General features: G+C 43.2%; 1 protein-coding gene across 3 annotated transcripts in view; it reads right to left on the reverse strand.

Annotated features, from left to right (window-relative positions):
* AK5 (adenylate kinase 5) overlaps positions 1–19569 on the reverse strand; it is a 271283-nt gene that overhangs the window by 8832 nt on the left and 242882 nt on the right. For all 3 annotated transcript variants that reach the window (XM_054691447.1, XM_054691446.1, XM_054691445.1), the window contains exons 12-13: positions 17303–17419; positions 7204–7395 (exon numbers count right to left, since the gene is read on the reverse strand). In XM_054691447.1, coding sequence (XP_054547422.1) covers positions 7204–7395; positions 17303–17419 — 309 coding nt within the window. The remainder of the gene's footprint in view (positions 1–7203; positions 7396–17302; positions 17420–19569) is intronic.

The following is a 19569-nucleotide window of genomic DNA, read 5'->3' on the forward strand; positions in this document are numbered from 1 at the left end:
TGTAGAGTTGTAAACCAAGGTTGCCTTAATAACAAAATTATAGAAAATAATAAAATATCACATGATATTATCTTTCCTCCATTCCCCTCCTCCCAATTCTGTCTGAAATTTAAGTCTGACTTTTCATAGAAATGAAAAAAAATCTATTCTTTCTAAAAGTTATGATCAGCCATTTTCCTGCTAATAACAACTTATGGTTCCCTCCATTATTTGCAGTATTAAGTTCAAACTTTCTAGAACAGTCTGGAATGTGCTATCCAGTACAGCAGCTGCTAGCCACCATGTGGTTTCTTAACAGCTGTACTGTGGCTAGTACAACTGGGGAACTGAGTTTGTAATTCTATGTAATTAAAATAAGTCTAACTTTAAAGACAGATATTTGACTCTGTTATTGGAACATTAAAAACTATACTACAACAACTTGGGTATGTGAAACCTGCCTTTTTAATAGTAAATTTTATGAAATACAAATAAAAATCTAGCATTTTGGATGAAAATTTAGCATCTGAATTAAGGTAACCTTAAGTACCAGATTTGAAAGACTTAGTTAAAAAAATGTAAAACTATCTCATTCATTTTTCTATATTATTGCACATCAAAATGATAATACTTAGGCTACTATAATAGATAAAATATAATTTTAAATGAATTTCATTTATTTTTTATTGTCTTTTAAAATACTATGACAACTAGGAAATTTTAAATTACATGGCCCATTATACTTCTATTGGACGATGCTGGTCTAAAAAATGTATTGAATGAAGGAGGAATGAATGAATGAATGGATTTGAAGTCCTCACAGTCTTCCACCAGCCATGCTTTTCAGTCGAATCCGCCACTATTTTAGCTCATCTGTTCGACATTACATTTCTGCTAGCTTTACTGGGCTCCATCATGTGTCAGTGCCTTTGTTCCCGCTCCTCCGTCTGCCATGAACTTCTCATCCTTCAAAACCCAAACATCCTCTTCTCTTTGAAGCCTGCACTTACATCTCTAGGCTAGCTCCATAAGACCTGGTGCATTCTGTAAATCCTGTTACTGCACTTACCACCTTGCTGTGCAGATTTCATGCATCTCTTTCCCTCTTTGAATTCCCAGAATTAAGCACCATGCTTTGGACACTAGAGGGGCCCCAGAAGCCTGCTGAATATGTCAGTTTGATGGAATAGCATCAATTCTCGGGTAGTAGAATCCATGACCTCCAGAAGGTTCAGAATTAAAGTGAAGCCCTGTGAAGGAATAGTCCCGTGATGGACACAGGCAAAACTTGCTATGTGATCAAAGCAACCAGAGAGGAAGAATACAAAGGTCTGGAGTCCTCTTCTGCCTGCTGATACAAGCATGAGTGAGCATAACTCATTTCAACAGGACCACAGGGTGCAGAGAATAGCGTGCCAGATCACAAGGTCATTGCAGGAATCCAGGCAAGGCCTGATAATCAGGAAGGGAGGGTGTGGAGGGAAGACTACTTCCAGCAGAGTCAGGAAGAACGAGTTTCTTAAGTTTCTCAGAGACAGATGGAAGATTTATGCCTCATTTGTCAAGTGTGAGCACAGAACCACAGGGCACCTCTAAACCTCTCCTTGCCCCTTTCTTTTAACAGACCCAAGCAGGCAGGTGGGAGACAGGTTGTCTCCAAGTCCAGACTGATAGTGGCCCTCAACACAGGCAAGTTCTGACTGAACCCGTGGGTGAGCGGGGAGTACTGCAAACTCAGAAGCAAGATGTGAACTCAGCTGAGGTGGAGCATCAATAAAAAGGGCCCGGCATCGAGGAATCTGAAGTCCCAAGGTTTTTCCCTATTTCAAAGAATTCTGCTGAGGTTCCTCCCTGGTGGTGCAAGGGGTTAAGATGCAACCTATAAAGCTGACCGCAGCCACTGCAGCATGCGTTCGACCCCTGGCCAGGGAGCTATCCACATGGCACAGGAGACCTCTCCTGACTCACCCGCTGCTCCCCTCAGCAGTGTACTTCAGTCGATCTGCCTGTTCTGTTCTCCACTCTATCTCTGGTGAATCCTCTCACCCTCCCCACACCTCTGGCAAGTACCCCAGCTCTTGTATGCAAAAATAAATAACTCTTTAAAACAAAAGAAACAAAGAATTCTGCTCAGGGCAGATTCTGCTCAGGCAGAATCAGGGCAGAGGGAAAAGGGAGTATGAACGAATTGATTAAAAAGCTTCTGCTTAAGGGGCCTCCCTGGTGGCACAGACGCAGCCTGTGAAGCTGTCCGCAGCCTCTACAGCATGAATTCAATCCCTGGCCTGGCCGGCCATGGAGCAACCCACATGGCACAGCAGACCTCTCCTGACTCGCCCGCTGCTCCCCTCAGCAGTGTACTTCGGTTGATCTGCCTTTTCTGTTCCCCACTCTGTCTCTGGTGATTCCTCTCACCCTCCCCACACCTCCAGCTCTTGTATGTATAAATAAATAAATCTTTAAAAAAATAAAGCTTCTGCTTAAAATAAACAGAGCATTAATCTAGAAGCAAACGCATAAGGGTGCTTGCTTACTATGTAATTGTAATAGGCAAAATCCACCAAAATGAACTAGAAACAGAATGGCTGAACAAACAATTGAATATCCATATTATGAAATATTATATAACTTTTAAAAGGAAAGCATGACTGCATTATGTGTTGACCTCCAAATGTTTCAGAGAAATGTGTACGGGATATAATATTTTCATGAAATCAGAAGTAGGGTGTGCGTGTTTTATAGAGTAGATAGACTGATGTCAGAGGGATGAACTGGGAGGGAGGAGCAAAGGAGGAGGAAGTGGAGGAGCAGGAGCATAAATAGCAGGAGGAGGAGGGAGGGAGGAAGAGAGAGAAGAGGGAAGGGAGAGAGAGGAAAAGAGGTAAAAATTATGTAATAAACTATACTGTTTATTTGAGGGGCGTTAGGTTGGAAGGGGCATTGTTAATTGCTTTATATAGGCATTTATATATGCATCTACATATACTTATATGTAGATATAGCATTACTTTTGGCTTTTTATAGAGAACATTTATTACTTCAGTGATTTTAAAAAAATTCTTTCAAATAAATCTAACCTCAGTCGCTAATGTGAACACGTGACAGTATTAACACTGCTAGCACCACTAACTCACTGCTAATGCTCTCCCCCACTTAACTTCTTGATTTTCAGAGACTCCCAAGGGAAACAACAACCCCCTTGCTTTCTGGTGCATGGAATCTGGCCTTGAAATAGCCTCTCCCAACTTCCCACTACAATATCCACTGAGAACAAGTAAAAGGTGAATAGTCACAGGAATTCTGAAAACTTGGATTGTTAATTATTGCCAATGGAACTAGATTCCATTATTTGCTCTTTTTTTAAAAAAAGATTTATTTATGCATACAAAAGCTGGGGGGGGGGGTACAGGCCAGAGGTGTGTGGGGGTGGTGGTGGTGAGAGGATTCACCAGAGAGAATGGAGAACAGAACAGGCAGACTGACCGAAGTACACTGCTGAGGGGAGCAGCGGGCGAGTCAGGAGAGGTCTGCTGAGCCATGTGGGTAGCTCCCTGTCCTGCCGGGGATTGCACTTGTGCTGCAGAGGCTGCGGATAGCTTCATAGGTTGCATCTTAACCCGTGGCGCTACCAGGGAGGCCCCCATTATCTGCTCTTGACACAGAACATGACTAGAAAAACAGACATCTGTCCTTCTGCTACAGGGTCATGATTTACAAAAGTCAAGAGTGGTTCTCCCTACACCCCACTAGGGCATCTTTTCCTATTTCTAACTTACTAGAAAAATACAGAAGAAATGGAGGACGTGAGTCCAGTGGGACTGGAGACTTTCTTCAACTTAGATATTTGTAAGGGGGATTCCAGAAATTGAATTTATCTGAGTGCTTGGTTAGCTCTGTATCCATGTGCCTGTCATTTGTGAGTATATAGAATTTAGGTGGAAATAATACAACAGAGAGATAAAAGGGATTTCCTGGCTCTGAAAGTTGTTAAACTGTGAATTATTTAGGGATTTTTCTCGCCTCTCCAAATCTTGAAAGAAATTCCCTTCTGTCCAGATGATTTCTGAGTGTGCTCCACGCTGCACAGGGTGGAAATCTGTGCACTAATCTGTGCACAAGAAAGACTTCTCACTAATTGCGGCAATTTCTTTACAACCCTGAACTCTTAAGACCTTGACTTAAGTAAAGTACATTTTGTTTGCTTGTTTGCAATGAGCTAAGTCTTTGTTTTCTGTGACAACCAGAGGTCCACAAAGCATAGCATAGGTAAGTTCTGTACCCATGTGCTCCTGCACATTCAGTCCTACAATTGGCAGTAGCTCCCAGTAGTGCTGTGTTCACAAACATGGAGGACACATGTGGACACGGCATTAAAGAGTGACTGGATGGGTTAACAATGTCTGCTGGGCCCCCGGAAGTTGGTGATGACATAATTGACATACCTGTTTAAAGCAAGGGGCACCTTTCAGTCTTCTAGACCCAGTGCTAAATTCTTAAGATTACAGAAAATGGGCCATTAATAGGTTTAGAAGAATTCATTATCAACAGTTCCCCCCAAGGAAATGATAATGAAGTTACCTCAGAGACAAGTTTGTTAGCTATTGGTTGATTGATTAACTTTCTGTGAAGAACAGAAGCAGACATTCATTCTCCCTAGTCTGCTGTGGGTCCACAGGACTTAACTCCTGGATTACAGTCCCAGCCTCCGAGTGGTCTCCTGGCCTTACCTTCTTAGGATCTGTTCTCCATAAAACGGATAGTGTGAGCTTTCTATTTATTTATTTTAAAAGATTTATGTATTTATGCATACTAGAACTAGGGTGTAGGCCAGAGGTGCGGGGGCTGAGGATTCCCCAGAGATAGAGTGGGGAGCAGAACAGGTGGATCTACTGAAATACACTGCTGAGAGGACCAGCAGGTCAGACAGAAGAGGTCTACTGCGCCATGTGGGTCAGCTCCCTGGCCAGGGATCAAACTCAGGCTGTAGTGGCTGGTGATAGCTTGATAGTGCTGTGTCTTTAACCCCTGCACCACCAGGGAGGTCCTGGGGTGAGTTTTCTAAATTCACACTTCATGTTTGTTCTCAGTAGTTCCCAACATCCTCAGGACAATTATTTACTCCTATGATAGACTCATCTTGATCTGGTCCTTGCTGGGCTCACCACTCCCATCTCTCTATTTTAAAAAAAAATACTAATTTATTTTCTTTTATCGTTGTTAATTTTTTTTTTTTTTTTAAATAGAGGCATGTTTTATTTATTTATTTGTTTGTTTGTTTGTTTTGTTTACACATGCACTGGGTACAGTTAGAAGCGCGGGAGGGTGAGAGAATTCACCAGAGCCAGAGCGGGGAGCAGAGCAGGCAGAAGGACCGAAGTACACTGCTGAGGGGAGCAGCGGGCGGCAGGAGAGGTCTGCGCGCCATGTGGGACCCTCCTCCGGTGGCCGGGGAGCAGCCGGGGATCGAACCGGCGCCGCAGAGGCCCTGGGCAGCTTCGCAACCCAGCACTCAACCGCTGCGCCACCGGGGAGACCCCGTTGTTAATTTTTTTTACAGTACTTGATTCTACCCTCAGGTGTAGTCCCCATAGTTCTCCCACCACCGTAGCACCCGTGATCCATCATCCTAATCCCCCATGCTCTTCCCGCCCTGTTTTGACCCCTCTCCCGTCCCCTCCCCTGCTATGTGCCTCAGATCTATGGTCAGCTTGCAAGTTTTGTCTTTTTTCTTGACCTTTTGTTCTGCTTCTCTATATTCCACATATAAGTGAGAGCATCTGATATTTACCTTTTTCCTTTTGACTTATTTTGTTTAGCATAACCCCTTCTAGCTCCATCCATGGTGCCACAAATGGCATGAGTTTATCTTTTTGATCACCAAGTAGTATTCCACTGTGTACACAGACACATCTTCTCGGTCCAGTCATCTGTTCTGGTCCACTCCCATTTCTTATTCCTCATTTCCTTGGCACTTTATGTCATAGCCAAGTTGAGATCCTTGCCGCTCTTGACCTTTTTCATTTGGAGTTCTTCCTTGTGGCTTGCCCTGCTCTCCTCACCGCACCCCCTTCCCTGGGATTCAGCAGCTTAGTTCTCCTCAGCAACCTTCTTCAATCCCTTTCCATTCCCTTTAGATCAAGGGACTCCAGAACTCACTCTGCGCTCTCTTAATGAAGCAGGAAGTTGCTAAGTCTGCTGCTTGGATTCTGCTGCTTGCTGGAGGAAAAGTTCCTGTGTGCTGCGTGCCCATAGGGGTAGCTACGGCTACCTTGACCCCCTTCCCAAACTAGAAAGAAAGTCTATGAAAGGTGACAAGCTTCCACATACGAACTGCAAAAATCCTTATCATTCCTGCAATTCAGGGTTCAGAATTTTGGGAGATATCTTACTGAGCCCTCCAGTGCGACAAATAAATCTCTCTACCCCTCTGAGTGCTGTCTGACTTCTCTGGGAAACTGCCATAACATTAACCCCATAATGTGAATATCAATTTGTCCATATCCCCTAACTAAAACCCTAAACTTTAGGAGGCAAAAAATGTTTCTTATTATCTGCTTCCGAACCTGTTAGGGCCATGGGTGGCTGGCTCATTGGGATGCTTGACACATATTTATCTAAGTGAACAAGTGAATGTGGACTAGGTAGTTTCCCGAACCTCTTGAAATCAGTGGTGACTCAGCACGGTTTATTGCTGATGATCATTGAGTTGACACTTCCCGTGCCCCCACAGTATCTTCTTTCATTTAATTACCTGCTTTTCTGGCCCATGTGCTGCTTCTCCTACCTAATTGCATTAGTTACTGCAATAAATTGAGGCTGAGGCAGGTGTCGATTATGAAAAATGCAAAAATCTAGAAATTCAAAGTTGTTGAATCTTGGATCTCAAAGATATCTTCTGGATCATCCTGTTCAGCAGAGGTCAGAGGTCACACAGAAAAAGTCACTCTCCCTCCTCCCTCCCTCCCACTTTCTTGGAAAAAGGAGTTGTTTTCAGCACCCACACGGCCTTTATACAAATTGTAGGTTCCATATCATGACAGATATTCAATTTTAACTGACCTCAATGTGAAGAGAATAAGGGTCGCGTTTTGCCCCCAAATTTTCAGCTCTCTGAGGCTGGAATTCCCAGCCTCCCTAATGAGAATGTTCCCTATTTTCTTCTTGTCTCTTGAAAAGAATCTGCAACAGGCTCATTTTGGCGAGGTGGGGAGCAAAAGGACTCACCTTGTGTAGCTGAGTTTTCGTCTCGTAGTAGGCGATCACCGGGATGGACGCTCGGTAGTAGGTTTCAAGGCGCTTGGCGATGGTGGTGGTGCTGTCGCCCGCACGAGGGCTGCTCTGGCTCTTCTGCAGAAGGCGGTTGGTCATGGTGTCCGCCGAGCAGTCCATACAGATCACCAAGTGCGGGTCTCCAATCTAGGGGTGGAGGACACGACAGTCAGACACTCCACAGAGGGGCTCTGGAAAGGCTGCAGGCCCTGGTTCTTTCCCTTCTTGGCTTTCTGACTGATCTCAAGGCCTTAGAACCTCATCACGGTGGAAATGGGACTGAACTTCATGGCTCCCCATGTCCAGGTCAGTGGTTTTCCATATGCTGCCTCACAGCCATCTCTTGCCCTCAGCTTTTAAGTCACCTCACGTAATGCAGGTTTTATATGATACCCAGGGCAGACTCAATCTGTCCTCCACACCATAGGGAGGTGTGTGCATGTGTGCATGTGTGTGTGTGTGGTTTCCTCCTGGAAACCTTCCTTGACCTACTGTGGCAGAGCTGATCACTTCCTCCTTTGTGCTAATATTTTATCTGTTGCTAGTGGCTGGTAGCATAGTGTGACCACGTTTTACGCACGGGTAAGGAGAGCACAATGGTTAAGCATGCAAAGGTTAAAGCCATGCTCTCAGGGTCAAATCCTGTTGTGGTGATTTGACTTCAAGACAGTCTTCCTCAATTCCCTGTCTTGGTGAACTAACTTTAAGTTCTTCCCCTGCTAGCCACAGAACCCATTCTTCTACCACCTTGAATCTGAGCTGACTTGTAACGATTTTGTCTAACAGAAGGCAGTGGAAATGCTGCCACATGCTTTTAGAAGGAAGATCATAAGAAATATTTTAGTTCTGCCTGGTCAGCTGCTGACTGAGCTGTGAGGAGGCCCAAGCTAGCTCCATGGAGAGGCCGTGTGGACAGAGAGGCCCAGCTGGCCCTTGTCTGTTTTAGACACCCAAGCCCAGCTCCAGATGTGTACACTTAGTGTACACTCTGGCAGCAATTTATAAAGACCCCAAGTGAGAACCAGGCAGCCAAGTCCATCAACCCAGAAGCCTATTAAAGAAAAGAAATTGTTATTTTAAGCTAACTTGATCATTAACCAAAATTGCCACTTAACTTCAACTTTTCTGCACCTGTTTTTCATTCATACAATGCCAATGCTTACAGAATTGCTGTGAAGATGGAATAAAATTAAATAAGATAATGAAAGTATGTTGCTTGATCTACAGCAAATGCTCAGTAAGTATCAGTTGTTGTGTTGCTTTCCTGTGTCAGGCTGCCAGCCAGCTCTTGATGAGCAGGGGTTAGGGGTGCTCAGTGTCTGTTCCCACCTCTTGCATAAAGTAGGAGGTTAAAGAAATGTTTTAATGAGGGCCTCCCTGGTGGAGCAGGGGTTAAGGACAGCGCTATTAAGCCATCGGCAGCCACTGTACACGAATCCGATCCGTGGCCAGGGAGCTACCCACATGGTGCAGCAGACCTCTCCTGCCTCCCCCGCTACTCCCCTCAGCAGTGCATTTCAGCAGATCTGCCTGTCTGCTCCTCAATCTGTCTCTGGTGAATCCACTCACCCCCCCCCCCATCTGGCCTGTACCCCAGTTCTTGTATGCATAAATAAATCAACCTTAAAAAAAAGGAAATGTTATAATGTATGAAGGATAGTGATAAGAAAAGTCGGATGGATCTTCTCTCCCCCATCCTTTTCTTAAGTGTTCTCTCCTTCCCGATGTCTCTGTGTTGCCTCCATTACCAACTGCAACCCTGAATCAAAAGAAACTCCTGATCTTGCAAAGGCATGGCTATGAGTCAATGAGTATCTTGCTGTCCCCTCCCACTGAAAGTATGTGGAATGGATAGTAACTAAGTCAGGGCAGGGAGGACTCCTAGGCCACATGAAAACATAAGTGGCTAGTGAGCATTATCAAATGTTTATCTATCCCTCTGAAGGATGTAATCAAGGAACAGAGTGGAAAAATTCTCCAAAATATAGTAAAGTGAACAAAATCTCATACTATGTAATGCATGCAATATTTTTTGCTTGCTTTAATAGGAGGAAAAACAGAGCATCTGAACAGCAAGAAAGGTTCAATGATGGTGTAGAAGGAAATGACCTTTTTCCACCAGCAGAGGGCGTGCTGGAGAGGCAGCCTCTGGCCAAGATAGAGAGTTGGGTTCCCTGGAGCAGTCTCCCCGGGGGGTTATCTGGGAAGATAAGGCTGATTTTTAAATTTCAGGGGTTTTTAGGCCAGTCTTGGGGACAGGGAAGAAAAATTAAGGGACTTATTTAGGTACAAACAGAGATATGAATATCCGAGCAGGAGCTGGTAGGAAATGAATTGTCCTCTGGACCAAACTGAACACAGGCTGAGAAGTAGCCTCATCTCCCATGTTGGTACTCAAAGGGGTTCAGGCACCGCGGCTCTGATATGATTTGGGAACTTGTTAGAAATGTAGTCTCAAACGCCATCCTTGACAGTCTCAGACAATCACACCTCGGGTTTGTAGAAGATCCTCAGGCAAATCTTCACAAAATAATAGTTTGAGAAGCTGCTCTAATCAGGCCATTTCCTCATGCCAAGACTATGGGCTTTGACCTGACTTGTCTCTCCTGGAATGGGCCCTACCTTCCTACATAAAAAAACTCTCGAGCCACCTGGAAGTGGTTGATATCACTGCTGTACTTAATATCTAACATAAAAGAAATGTTTGAATGAAATATCATTTCCCCCTAAAACACTTCGATTATACCGTTAGAAAAGTGTCTTAGTGCAGCCCTCTGGTTCCAGGCTCTGCTGCTTATTCCCTGGGCTGTGATTAGCCCTTAACATCATGTGAGCCAGAATGTAAAGATCCTGTCCATGTCTCAGTGGATCACAGAGACTTGGGGATAACTCCCTGCCCCCAACATCACCCTGCTGGTGTCCCTGGAATTCTGCCACCAGCATTATTGGGTTTTCATAGCCATTGGGTCCTCAGGGACCTCTGTTAGAAATCAAATGGCTTGGAAGGGTGGAAACACCCACCAGCAGCCACATTTCAGGCTGACCATAATGTGGGAAGGGTTTTTACATGCAATTATCTCTTTAACCCTTTCAGCACCCCTGTGGGGGAAGAAATGGAGGTTCATAGAGCCTAACTTGCCCAAGGTCACTGAGGACTAGTTAGTGACAGTCCTGAGCCAAGCTGTGTGTAACTCCAAAGTTTGGTAACTTCACCCTAATGGAGGGTCCCGGAAGCTTCAGAATGGGCTCAGACCAGATGCTTGTGTCCCAGTGGAGCCAGGAGTGGAGGGCAGGAAGTGGGAAAGGAAGTGAGAGAGTCAGAGGTCATACTTGCCAATTTTATTTTGCAGAAGCTGCCCCTTGGGATTTAATTGGGACCAGTACTCACCCTTGTCCCCAGAGCGAGAGAGCAACCTACTGGGAGAAGCCCTTTGACTTGTGATCATGGCCGTGTTGGATGGCTCAATGGTGGCAGAAGGAGGAGTTAACCCTGCTCTCTTCTGACCCCTTAAAACTTAAGTTTTCTTCAGATTAAGTCAGGATGCCAGTTGGGCTATATTTACAGTGAGCAGGGTCATGCCTTCCAGAAACTCTTTTGTTGAGAATTGCAGCTATCTTGTTCTGTGCCTCAGTTTTCTCCTTTTAAAATGAGGATAATAATAGTTTCCACCTGCTAGGATGATTGTGAAGAATAAATGAGTTGATACTTAAGAACTTGGCCCATTTTGGGTATTACATAAATGGAGACAGTATTACTTAATGTGGACCTGGAAACAGACTCATCTCTTTGAGCCATGCAGTCCCCCATTGGTCAGATTTGGGTTTGGAGTCAAGGACCCAGCTTGGCTTCCAGCCCAATCACATGTCCCAGCACACTTACCAGTCTCACTGTACTGGGAAGTAAGGCCTCTCTGGCTAACAACATAATACACACCTACTTCCCACTTGCACTCACCCTTGAGGTAATCCTTTGGATGCCTCATTAGAGGAGGGTTATTTGGTTCATTCTAGAATTCCTAGACATACAACCCTGATTATGATAATACTCACTGCCATGCCTATACCACCATGGCACAGCTCAAAGTTCAATAACGAGCCAGAAGTCAGAAGAAGAGAAGAGAAAATCTCCAGTGGAAAACGCCAAGGTGGTTCCTGTAGGACTGACTTCCCCCAAAATGTTCCTATAGGCAATTTTCAAGATGGCCCAAGCAGGTTTTTTTCCAGTATAGGTCACCTTGGCACGTGAAGCTAAGGTCAGTCAAGGTTGCATGGTTCTTAAGGTAAACTGTTAGCATTACCTTAAAGAATGGATATTACTTGTATTTAAGGTGATCTCCACAAATCACCTACTTTTTTTTTTTTTTTTAATTGGAGAAACCTATTAAGGCAGGGCAAGCATACAGAAGCAAGGTTTGGTCATACGAAGCCATCCCCTTCTTTTCATGTGAGGCCCCCCCATCTCGCTCCTTGATGCCTCAGACCCTTCCATCCCTTAGCTCAAGATCTAAATCCCCAGTTTGTCACGTTCACTCTAGAATTTACAGGCATGAAAGTTCTCCATAGGTATGTAACTAAATTTAATCTTTTTCTCCTACTCTTCTGTCAGATATTAATTGGTTGTTTGATCAGCCTAAGAAGAACCCAGAGGGGTTGGGGAATTTCCCCTTGTACTTCTCTATCTACAAGGTTCCCCACAATTCCAACTAGAACACACCAACTAGACATTTTCTTGGCCAACTCATAAGTTCTTTCTAAGAACTCATCGTGAAGATGAGAATGTATTTATAAACAGAATCACTGATCTGTAGATGAAAGGTGTTAGGAGAGAGTTGAAAGTAGTTAGGCAGAGGGATAACGATGTCATCACTTACAAAAATCTGGGAAATTACGTGCATATTCAGGCTAAGTGCAGGATTTCAGTTAAGAGGCTCCAGGGAGGGAAAAGCCAAGAGCAAAGGTATACACCTCACTTCTGTTAATATGTGTTTTGTTTGGCTGCTGTTGAGCACAAGATTGGGTTAATAGAGGAAAGCGTTTCAATTTCACACAAGGGAGTCAGGCTAAGCACACACCCCTTCTGGAGATGATGATAATCCATAGCGTGGGGCTAATAATACCTACTGAAAGATTGTAAAGATGAATAAAATTACATCTAGTTCAGTTCTTGACACGATTTGAGTGCTCAAAAAATAACAGCCATTATTCTTTTAGTTATGTATTCTGATTGGTTTTAACTATATAAAAATGGGTAGAACAAAGACTAGAAGAACATACATCAAAGGTTAATAGGTGTGTTCTCTGGGTAGTTATTCTTTGTTTTATGCTTTTCTGTATTATATCTATATAATTTTTATTTCTATAGTCAGAAAAAATACACATAACTTTGAAAAGTTTGTAACAAAAATTTATTAAACAACATATTCTGGCTTATAAATGCGTAAGCCATTTTTCAAGGAACCCATCCAAACTTCTCAACAAGTGTCAAGGAGGCTATTTTCAATGTCCATTTATAGAGGAGGAAATTGACATATGGAAAGATAAATGACATGCCAGTAAGTTACAACGCCAGGCTCTGAATACAGGCCTGTTAACACCAAAATCAAAGTTAGGGGTTCTTGGTTGGGGTGGGAGATGGGAATGCTGATGGGAAACCCCAACTCCTCCTTCTATTCATTCCTTCTGCCCCATCACACACACCTACAAACACACATGCAAGCACACATGTGTACTTCTCTTCCATATTGGATATCAAAGGCGAAATCATTAATTCAATGGGGGGAAAATCAGACTTGATTTTTCATCCCCTTAAAAGGTGATGGAGAAATTACCCATGGATTTACCTAAGCTGTGGACATAATTTTGGTTTGGTCTTTAGTGAGTTCATGTGGAGAAGCAAATCCTCAAAGGACTTGCATCTCTGAGAACTCAGAGGTAGGCAAGTGTCAGCTTAACTAACTGAGCTGAATTTTTCTTCAATAACAGATGGTCCTCAGCATCAGGCACATCTGTGAAACAGAAAGGCTGGTGGGAGTTTGTAGGCTGGTTAAAACTGTTCACAGGCCTGACTGGGCTTCAAATATCATTGCAGACCTGACGGGTGTTCAAGAGACATTTGCTGTGTTCTCAGCCAGGATGATGGCACTCATTCTCTGGGGAAAATCGTGTGTCCATATTTATCTTTGCAAAATTTCAAATTAATTACTTGACTGTAATTTGGAGGGAACTGATCAAATGATGGGGTCCCTGCAGGGCATAAATGAATCAATAGTGGCTTGTTCTGTATTTGTAGCATGTTTGATCTTCCAGTTGGGTTAAAAGCAGGTGTTTGTGTTGGATGGTGGATATGTTCTCTTGCACAGAAGCCTAACTGACATTAGAATCTTCTAAAGTTATTGTTCACAGGGACAAATCAATGTTGCATTTGGGCTTTGCAAACTCCTTCCAGCAGTGTGTAAAAGACGTCTTTGCAGACATATTACTTGAATGCTATTTGTTCAATCCTGATGGGGACTCATATGTTTCTTGAAATGGCATCATGGAATTTTGCATGCTTGAAACTTCAGTCATTATGTTGATGACTTTCTCATTCCCAAGCTCTTCTGTGTCACATCTAAAAAAAACCCTTCTGAAAGATTGCCACAGTGGGAAAGGAAGTTTTGCTTTACTTTAGAGAAGATCATGTGAATGATTTCAGTTCTTACATACCCAAAGACCAGGGGTAGACCAGTATGCTGTCTAATGTCTTTAGCTCTCTGTGACTGGGTTATAAACAAAGGAGAAAGGTATGATGGAGCAGAGACTTACAGTTTTGTATGAGGTATGATTAAACAAATAAAACCAGAGGCTTCTGTAAGGGTCTATTCCAGGGAGACTTACCCCTTATCTCTTTTTCCCAGTAAACACCCTAGCTGACTTCCCCAGTCTCCAAGGTCTTAGCTTATCTACTGAAGATGGCATCTAGCACTTGGTGCTGAGCAGCCAGCTGCAGCCTGCAGCCTGTGTGCCACCTCGATGTCCTCAGTGGCTGTGGGGCTGTGGGGAGCTGCCAACTGCATGGTGCACATGGGCATTTCTATGCTTTCAGGGCATAAATTCACAGAAAAATGTGAATGGCTATCAACAGAAAATAGTATTAGAAGAGTGGGAAATAGCAATTTTGCACAGGAAGCTTTGGGAGATGTTGTTTACTTAAAGTCTGCCAGAAGTTGGGACAAAATTGAACACACAAGATGAGTTGGTGCTATGCAAAGTGTGAAAGCTGTTAGTGATCTCTCCTCTTCTTTATTAGGAGAAGTAGCAGAAAAGAATAAAACTCTTTCAGAAAATCTGGACTTGTTTTGAAAATGGTTGGCTGACCAAGGTAACCTGAGTCATCCTCCAGAACTCAATGAACTAATGAATGAAGAAGCATGTGAGAAATTCAAAAAACCTGTTGATGAGTGTAAATGAAACCCCTAAATAAACTAATATCAAACAATAGCAACAACCAAAAGTTGACATCTAGAGCCACGTGAGTGAGTTACTCAGTCATACTGGGTCTCCCAGGTACGGAGGAGATACATACGTTGTTATTAAACTTCTACATGGCCTTTCCTTTTATTAAAACAAAAGCAAAAATGAGTGGCCATCTAGATAATCTCTTCTAGCCTTTTATAGCTCAGAAAACACAGTAATGTATATCATTTGATGTTCAAAAAATCCTTTACAAGAGGTTTGGCGGCTATTATTATCATCTCCATTTTATAGAGGAATGATGTGAAGCAAAGTGACTTGCCCAGGGTCATGCGAACATACAGCAGAGGTGAAAAGCCAGCCTTTCTTAGAGCACATGGGTGATGTGCTTTAAAGAGGTTACCTTGAGAGACTCCATGTGAGTGTCATTACCACTCCAAGCAATTTGGAACCCTTTGGCCTAAATTCAGGGATTTACCTTCAGACCCATTTTAAAAAAAGACCCAAGAGAAGTACAATTTTGTTGTTGTTTAGAAGTAGTTGACAAAGAGATGCACATTCTGTACCACACATCTTATTTATTACATTTGGTCATTTGGGGTGTCATAAGAATATCTTACTACTTCTGAGAGCAATTAGCAAAAATAAATTTTTGAAAACATTTCCCAACCCCTCCCCCACCTCCCACACTTAAAGGCAAGAGATCCTGGGCCACTTTCAGCCCTCTCGGGCTTTTCAGACAAAGTCACAGGCAAGTAAGTATGAACTCACTGCTTGGGGTGCTGCCATCTGAAGCCTGAACCTCAATAAACATTGTTAAGCCCTTAGCAGCCAGCCAAGCACATCTCCTGCTGTATTTTAATTATAAGTCAATCCCCTCTAGGTAGGGAGTACCTCTAAGACCCAAACACACCTTCCTCTTCTCTCCATTCCCCCTCAATTTCCGCCTTGTACAAGTCTTAATTCTAAGGTGGCATCAGGTAAAATAACCCTGTTCCTTAGTTACTAAGATGGTTCGCCCAAGAACCTTATCCACTGCCTGAATACTGGCTAAAAGATCTGAACAGACAAAAATGTAAAACAATCTATGGAAGACTTAATATTCAGATGTCAATACTTGCTAACAGTTAAGGCAATTTTTCTCTGAGTCTGGTTGTAAGCAGGAACGTAGGGGAAGGCAAACAATTGTGTTTTAGCTATTAAGAGACCATTTATTTAGGGAGTTAATTGAAACAAAGATTCAGAAGGAGGTCAAACCAGACCCCAGGAGACAGACAAGTATATTTCACCTTAATCAACATTGTAGTGTTAGAGCTGGATGGAGGGGGATCCTCCAAATCTTATTTCCACAATCAGCTGTCACCAATATATTGTCACTGACTGGCTGTGTGACCATGGGCAAATCATGTCACCTCTCTGTGCTTAATTCATCACCTTTAATGTGAGGAAAATACCTTCTCTACCTATCTAAAAGGGTTGTTTAAAAAATACATCAAATGAAAATATTTTAACACTACCCTAAATATGTATCTGCATGAATACTAATACTTGTATATTCTGGAGTCTATTTTTAAACAAAGGAGGACAATTGTCTCACTCTTGTTTGGATTTTGTCAAATTAGAGGCAGTGGTGTAAGATGTGTAGCACAGGATCTGGCCCAGGGTAGTTTTAATAAATGTTTTTTTTTTTTTTTTTTTTTTTTGTGGGACCCTTGCCGGTGGCCGGGGATCGAACTGGCGCTGCAGGGGCTGCTACGGGCAGCCTCACAGCCCAGTGCTCAACCGCTGCGCCACCAGGGAAGGCCCAATAAATGGTTGTGTTACAAAGGCTTTTACTTACTGCTGTTCCCCTGCAAGAGGCCTGACACACCCTCTTCACTAGGAAAGGGTAGGCCTTAGGGAGGTTGGGATGTTGGGAGATCAAATTGGTGCATGTATTTGATTCAGATCATTCAGTATACATTTCCCTGCCTTCTTCTAAGGGCATCCTTACTTTTCCTTGGGTAATTTCCTTTCCCTTTCCCAGTCTATGTGGTTCAGCTGTGTACCCATAGTCCACTGCTATCCTTGCCCTGCTTCTCCAGGCTGGACCAAGGTCTTCCTGCATATTATTCCATCTCCTGCTCTCCTACCTTCCCTCTGGCCACGGGACTGTTTCTGTGATAAGACCCATGACTTAACCCAGGGGTAATGAAAGCACCCCTTTGTCTTTAGTTAGACCCACTGGAAAACAGAAATATTTTTTTGAGAGATCGCTGAGATGGTGGACTATAAGCCTGAAATAGGGAGAAAATGAGGTCAACACAAAGGAAAGTCCAAGAGATGGAGAAACTGAGATGATGAATGAACATATTTGAATACATGAATTCATCCAAGTGTAAACCACTCCTGGACCTTAGTTACCTGAACCAAAAAATCAAGCACTATCACCACCACCACCATCTTTTTCTTTTCTTTTTTTGGTCAGTTTGTATTGAGTTCCTGTCACTTGTAACCTAAAGTTTTTAATTAGCACGATTGGAGAAGAAATAAACTTTGAATTTACCCCCAACCTCAATGTTGTTCCCGATTTTGCTTTGTGATACTTGTTACAACAGCTCACCCTATGTCCGAACTCTTGCCCTTGCTTCACTTCCCGAGGATAACCGTCAATCAAGAAGCCCTTGGTGTCGTTGAGGCTGGCCACCATGGCCTCCTTCAGGAGCTCTAGAATGAAACCCTGGAGCAGAGGAAGAGGGGTTAGGGCCTGAGCTCTTCCATGAACAACACTACGATTATCACAGATCTCCTTAGTCATCCCTTTGAAACAGAAAGGATTAGCGATGGTCAATAGCACACAGCAATAATATAACCTTATTGCATCAATTCACAGTCTCATCACCCTCTTCCCCCAACACGCACACGTTAATGTTGATGAAGTGGTAGGAATCTTATAATCAGTGCTGGGTCACAGTTTAATTGCTTGTGCTTTTTTCGTAGATATATTTTTCCCAGTTATGTCTTAAAATAATGGCATCTTAGATTAGATGAAATATGGCAGCCATTTCTCATACAGTAGCACTCCATGAATTAGGCATAATGGCAGTTTAAAACCAGGCAAAGTATAGTATAACATGTATTTCACTGTTGATTCCTTTAGTGAATATTGTATAAAATTGAGATCTTCTAACTTGACAAGATTTTCAGTAGATGCAAAGTAGAATTTTCTAGCAGTATCACTTTCTCAGTTAAAGCTTTTTATTTAACCCATGCTTATGAAAAATAAGAGAGGGCAGATACATGGAAGCTTGGGAATGGGTGTAGGAAAAATGCAATCAACAGCCAAAGTGGGGTTAGTTCCCTGTTCTCTGGCTCCCTGGCACCCCCAGCTTTTGGCAAAGAGGCTCACGGAATGTAGCCAACAAGGATGGTCAGAATCTATCCCTAGATAATTGTGATTAACTCCTCATGAGTTTGTATATAGTGAGGAAGATGGATAATAGATGAAAAAAATAGATACATAAAAAAGACCTAGGGCCTCCTTGGTGGTGCAAGGGGTTAAGTCTCAGTACTATGAAGCTATCCACAGCCTCTGCAGCATGAGTTCGATCTCTGGGGCCGGCCAGGGAGCTACCCACATGGCGCAGCAGACCTCTCCTGTCTCCTCTGTTGCTGCCCTCAGCAGTGTGTTTCAGTAGTAGATCTGCCTGTTCTGCTCCCCACTTTGCCTCTGGTGAATCTGCATATCCCTGCCGCTCCCCGCACCTCTGGCCTCCACCCCAGGTATTGCATACATAAATAAATAAATCTTTAAAAAAATAAAAAGGAATGTCAACAATATCTAAAGTCCCTTTAAAAATAAAAAAGACCTAGAGAGAATGGCTAGGAACAAAACTAAAGCAGGGCAAAGAGAAACAGAATGCCTATTTCAGACAGGGTAGTTAGGAAGGGCCTCTCGGACAACTTCTGATACTTAAACAGAGATCTAGATGAAGGGAGCAAACTACGTGAATGTCTGAAGGAAGAGCGAGCACTCAGGCTGAAGAAATGGCAAGTGCAAAAGCTCTGAGGCAGGAACCAGTCCGGCCTGTGTGAGGAACAATGACAAGACCCAGGGCCAGGTGGGAGTGAGCACGATGACAGTGATGGGAAATTGTTTTGGAGAAGGAGCTGGAGAACAGAGTCATGGGAAGGATTCTAGATTTCATTGTAAGTTTGATGGGGAATCATTGGAAAGTCCTGGGGAAGAGAACACAGTCCTGTGCCACTTAACTGTGTTTTTGTCAACGATGGGCCACACATTTGATGGTAGTCCCACACTGGCTACATATGCAGCCCATGAAAGGAGCAGGCCACAGCATCATCTGGTCTGGTGTGATTATACTCTAGATGTCTGCACAATGACAAAATGGCCCAGTGACGGCTTTCTCAAAAGCTACCCCTGTCTAAGCAACACATGACTGTGTTACAATGTGATAAACATTTTCAAGAAATCATTCTGGCTGCTGTGAAAAGAGTGGGCACAACAAGGCCAGCAAAGAGGCAACTGCAATGTTATGTCTCCTGTGTCTCTTTTCACGAGGACCATTCTGGCTTCTACATTGCAGTTGGTCAAGGAGGAAAGATAAAGTTCTGTTTGCTCACAGGACTGTGCCATAGAAGCCCTAATTACAGGGTCCCACATAGGACGTTGGGATGAATATTTTTTGATATCTATGGCATGCAGCTTGTCAGAGATGGATGATGACTTGAAAGAAAAAAATACACAAAAGGGATATGCTTTTCTTAAATCATACAAGGAAGATGCCAGATTTTAAGATAGTGCTATCATACTTCCTAGAACAAGACAAAAATGTTATTTTTATTTTTCAGAGCATTCTAATTCTAGGC

Source organism: Talpa occidentalis, unplaced genomic scaffold (genome assembly GCF_014898055.3).
Source record: "Talpa occidentalis isolate TD23 unplaced genomic scaffold, MPIMG_talOcc4v2.1 talOcc4.9, whole genome shotgun sequence".
Lineage (NCBI taxonomy): Eukaryota > Metazoa > Chordata > Mammalia > Eulipotyphla > Talpidae > Talpa > Talpa occidentalis.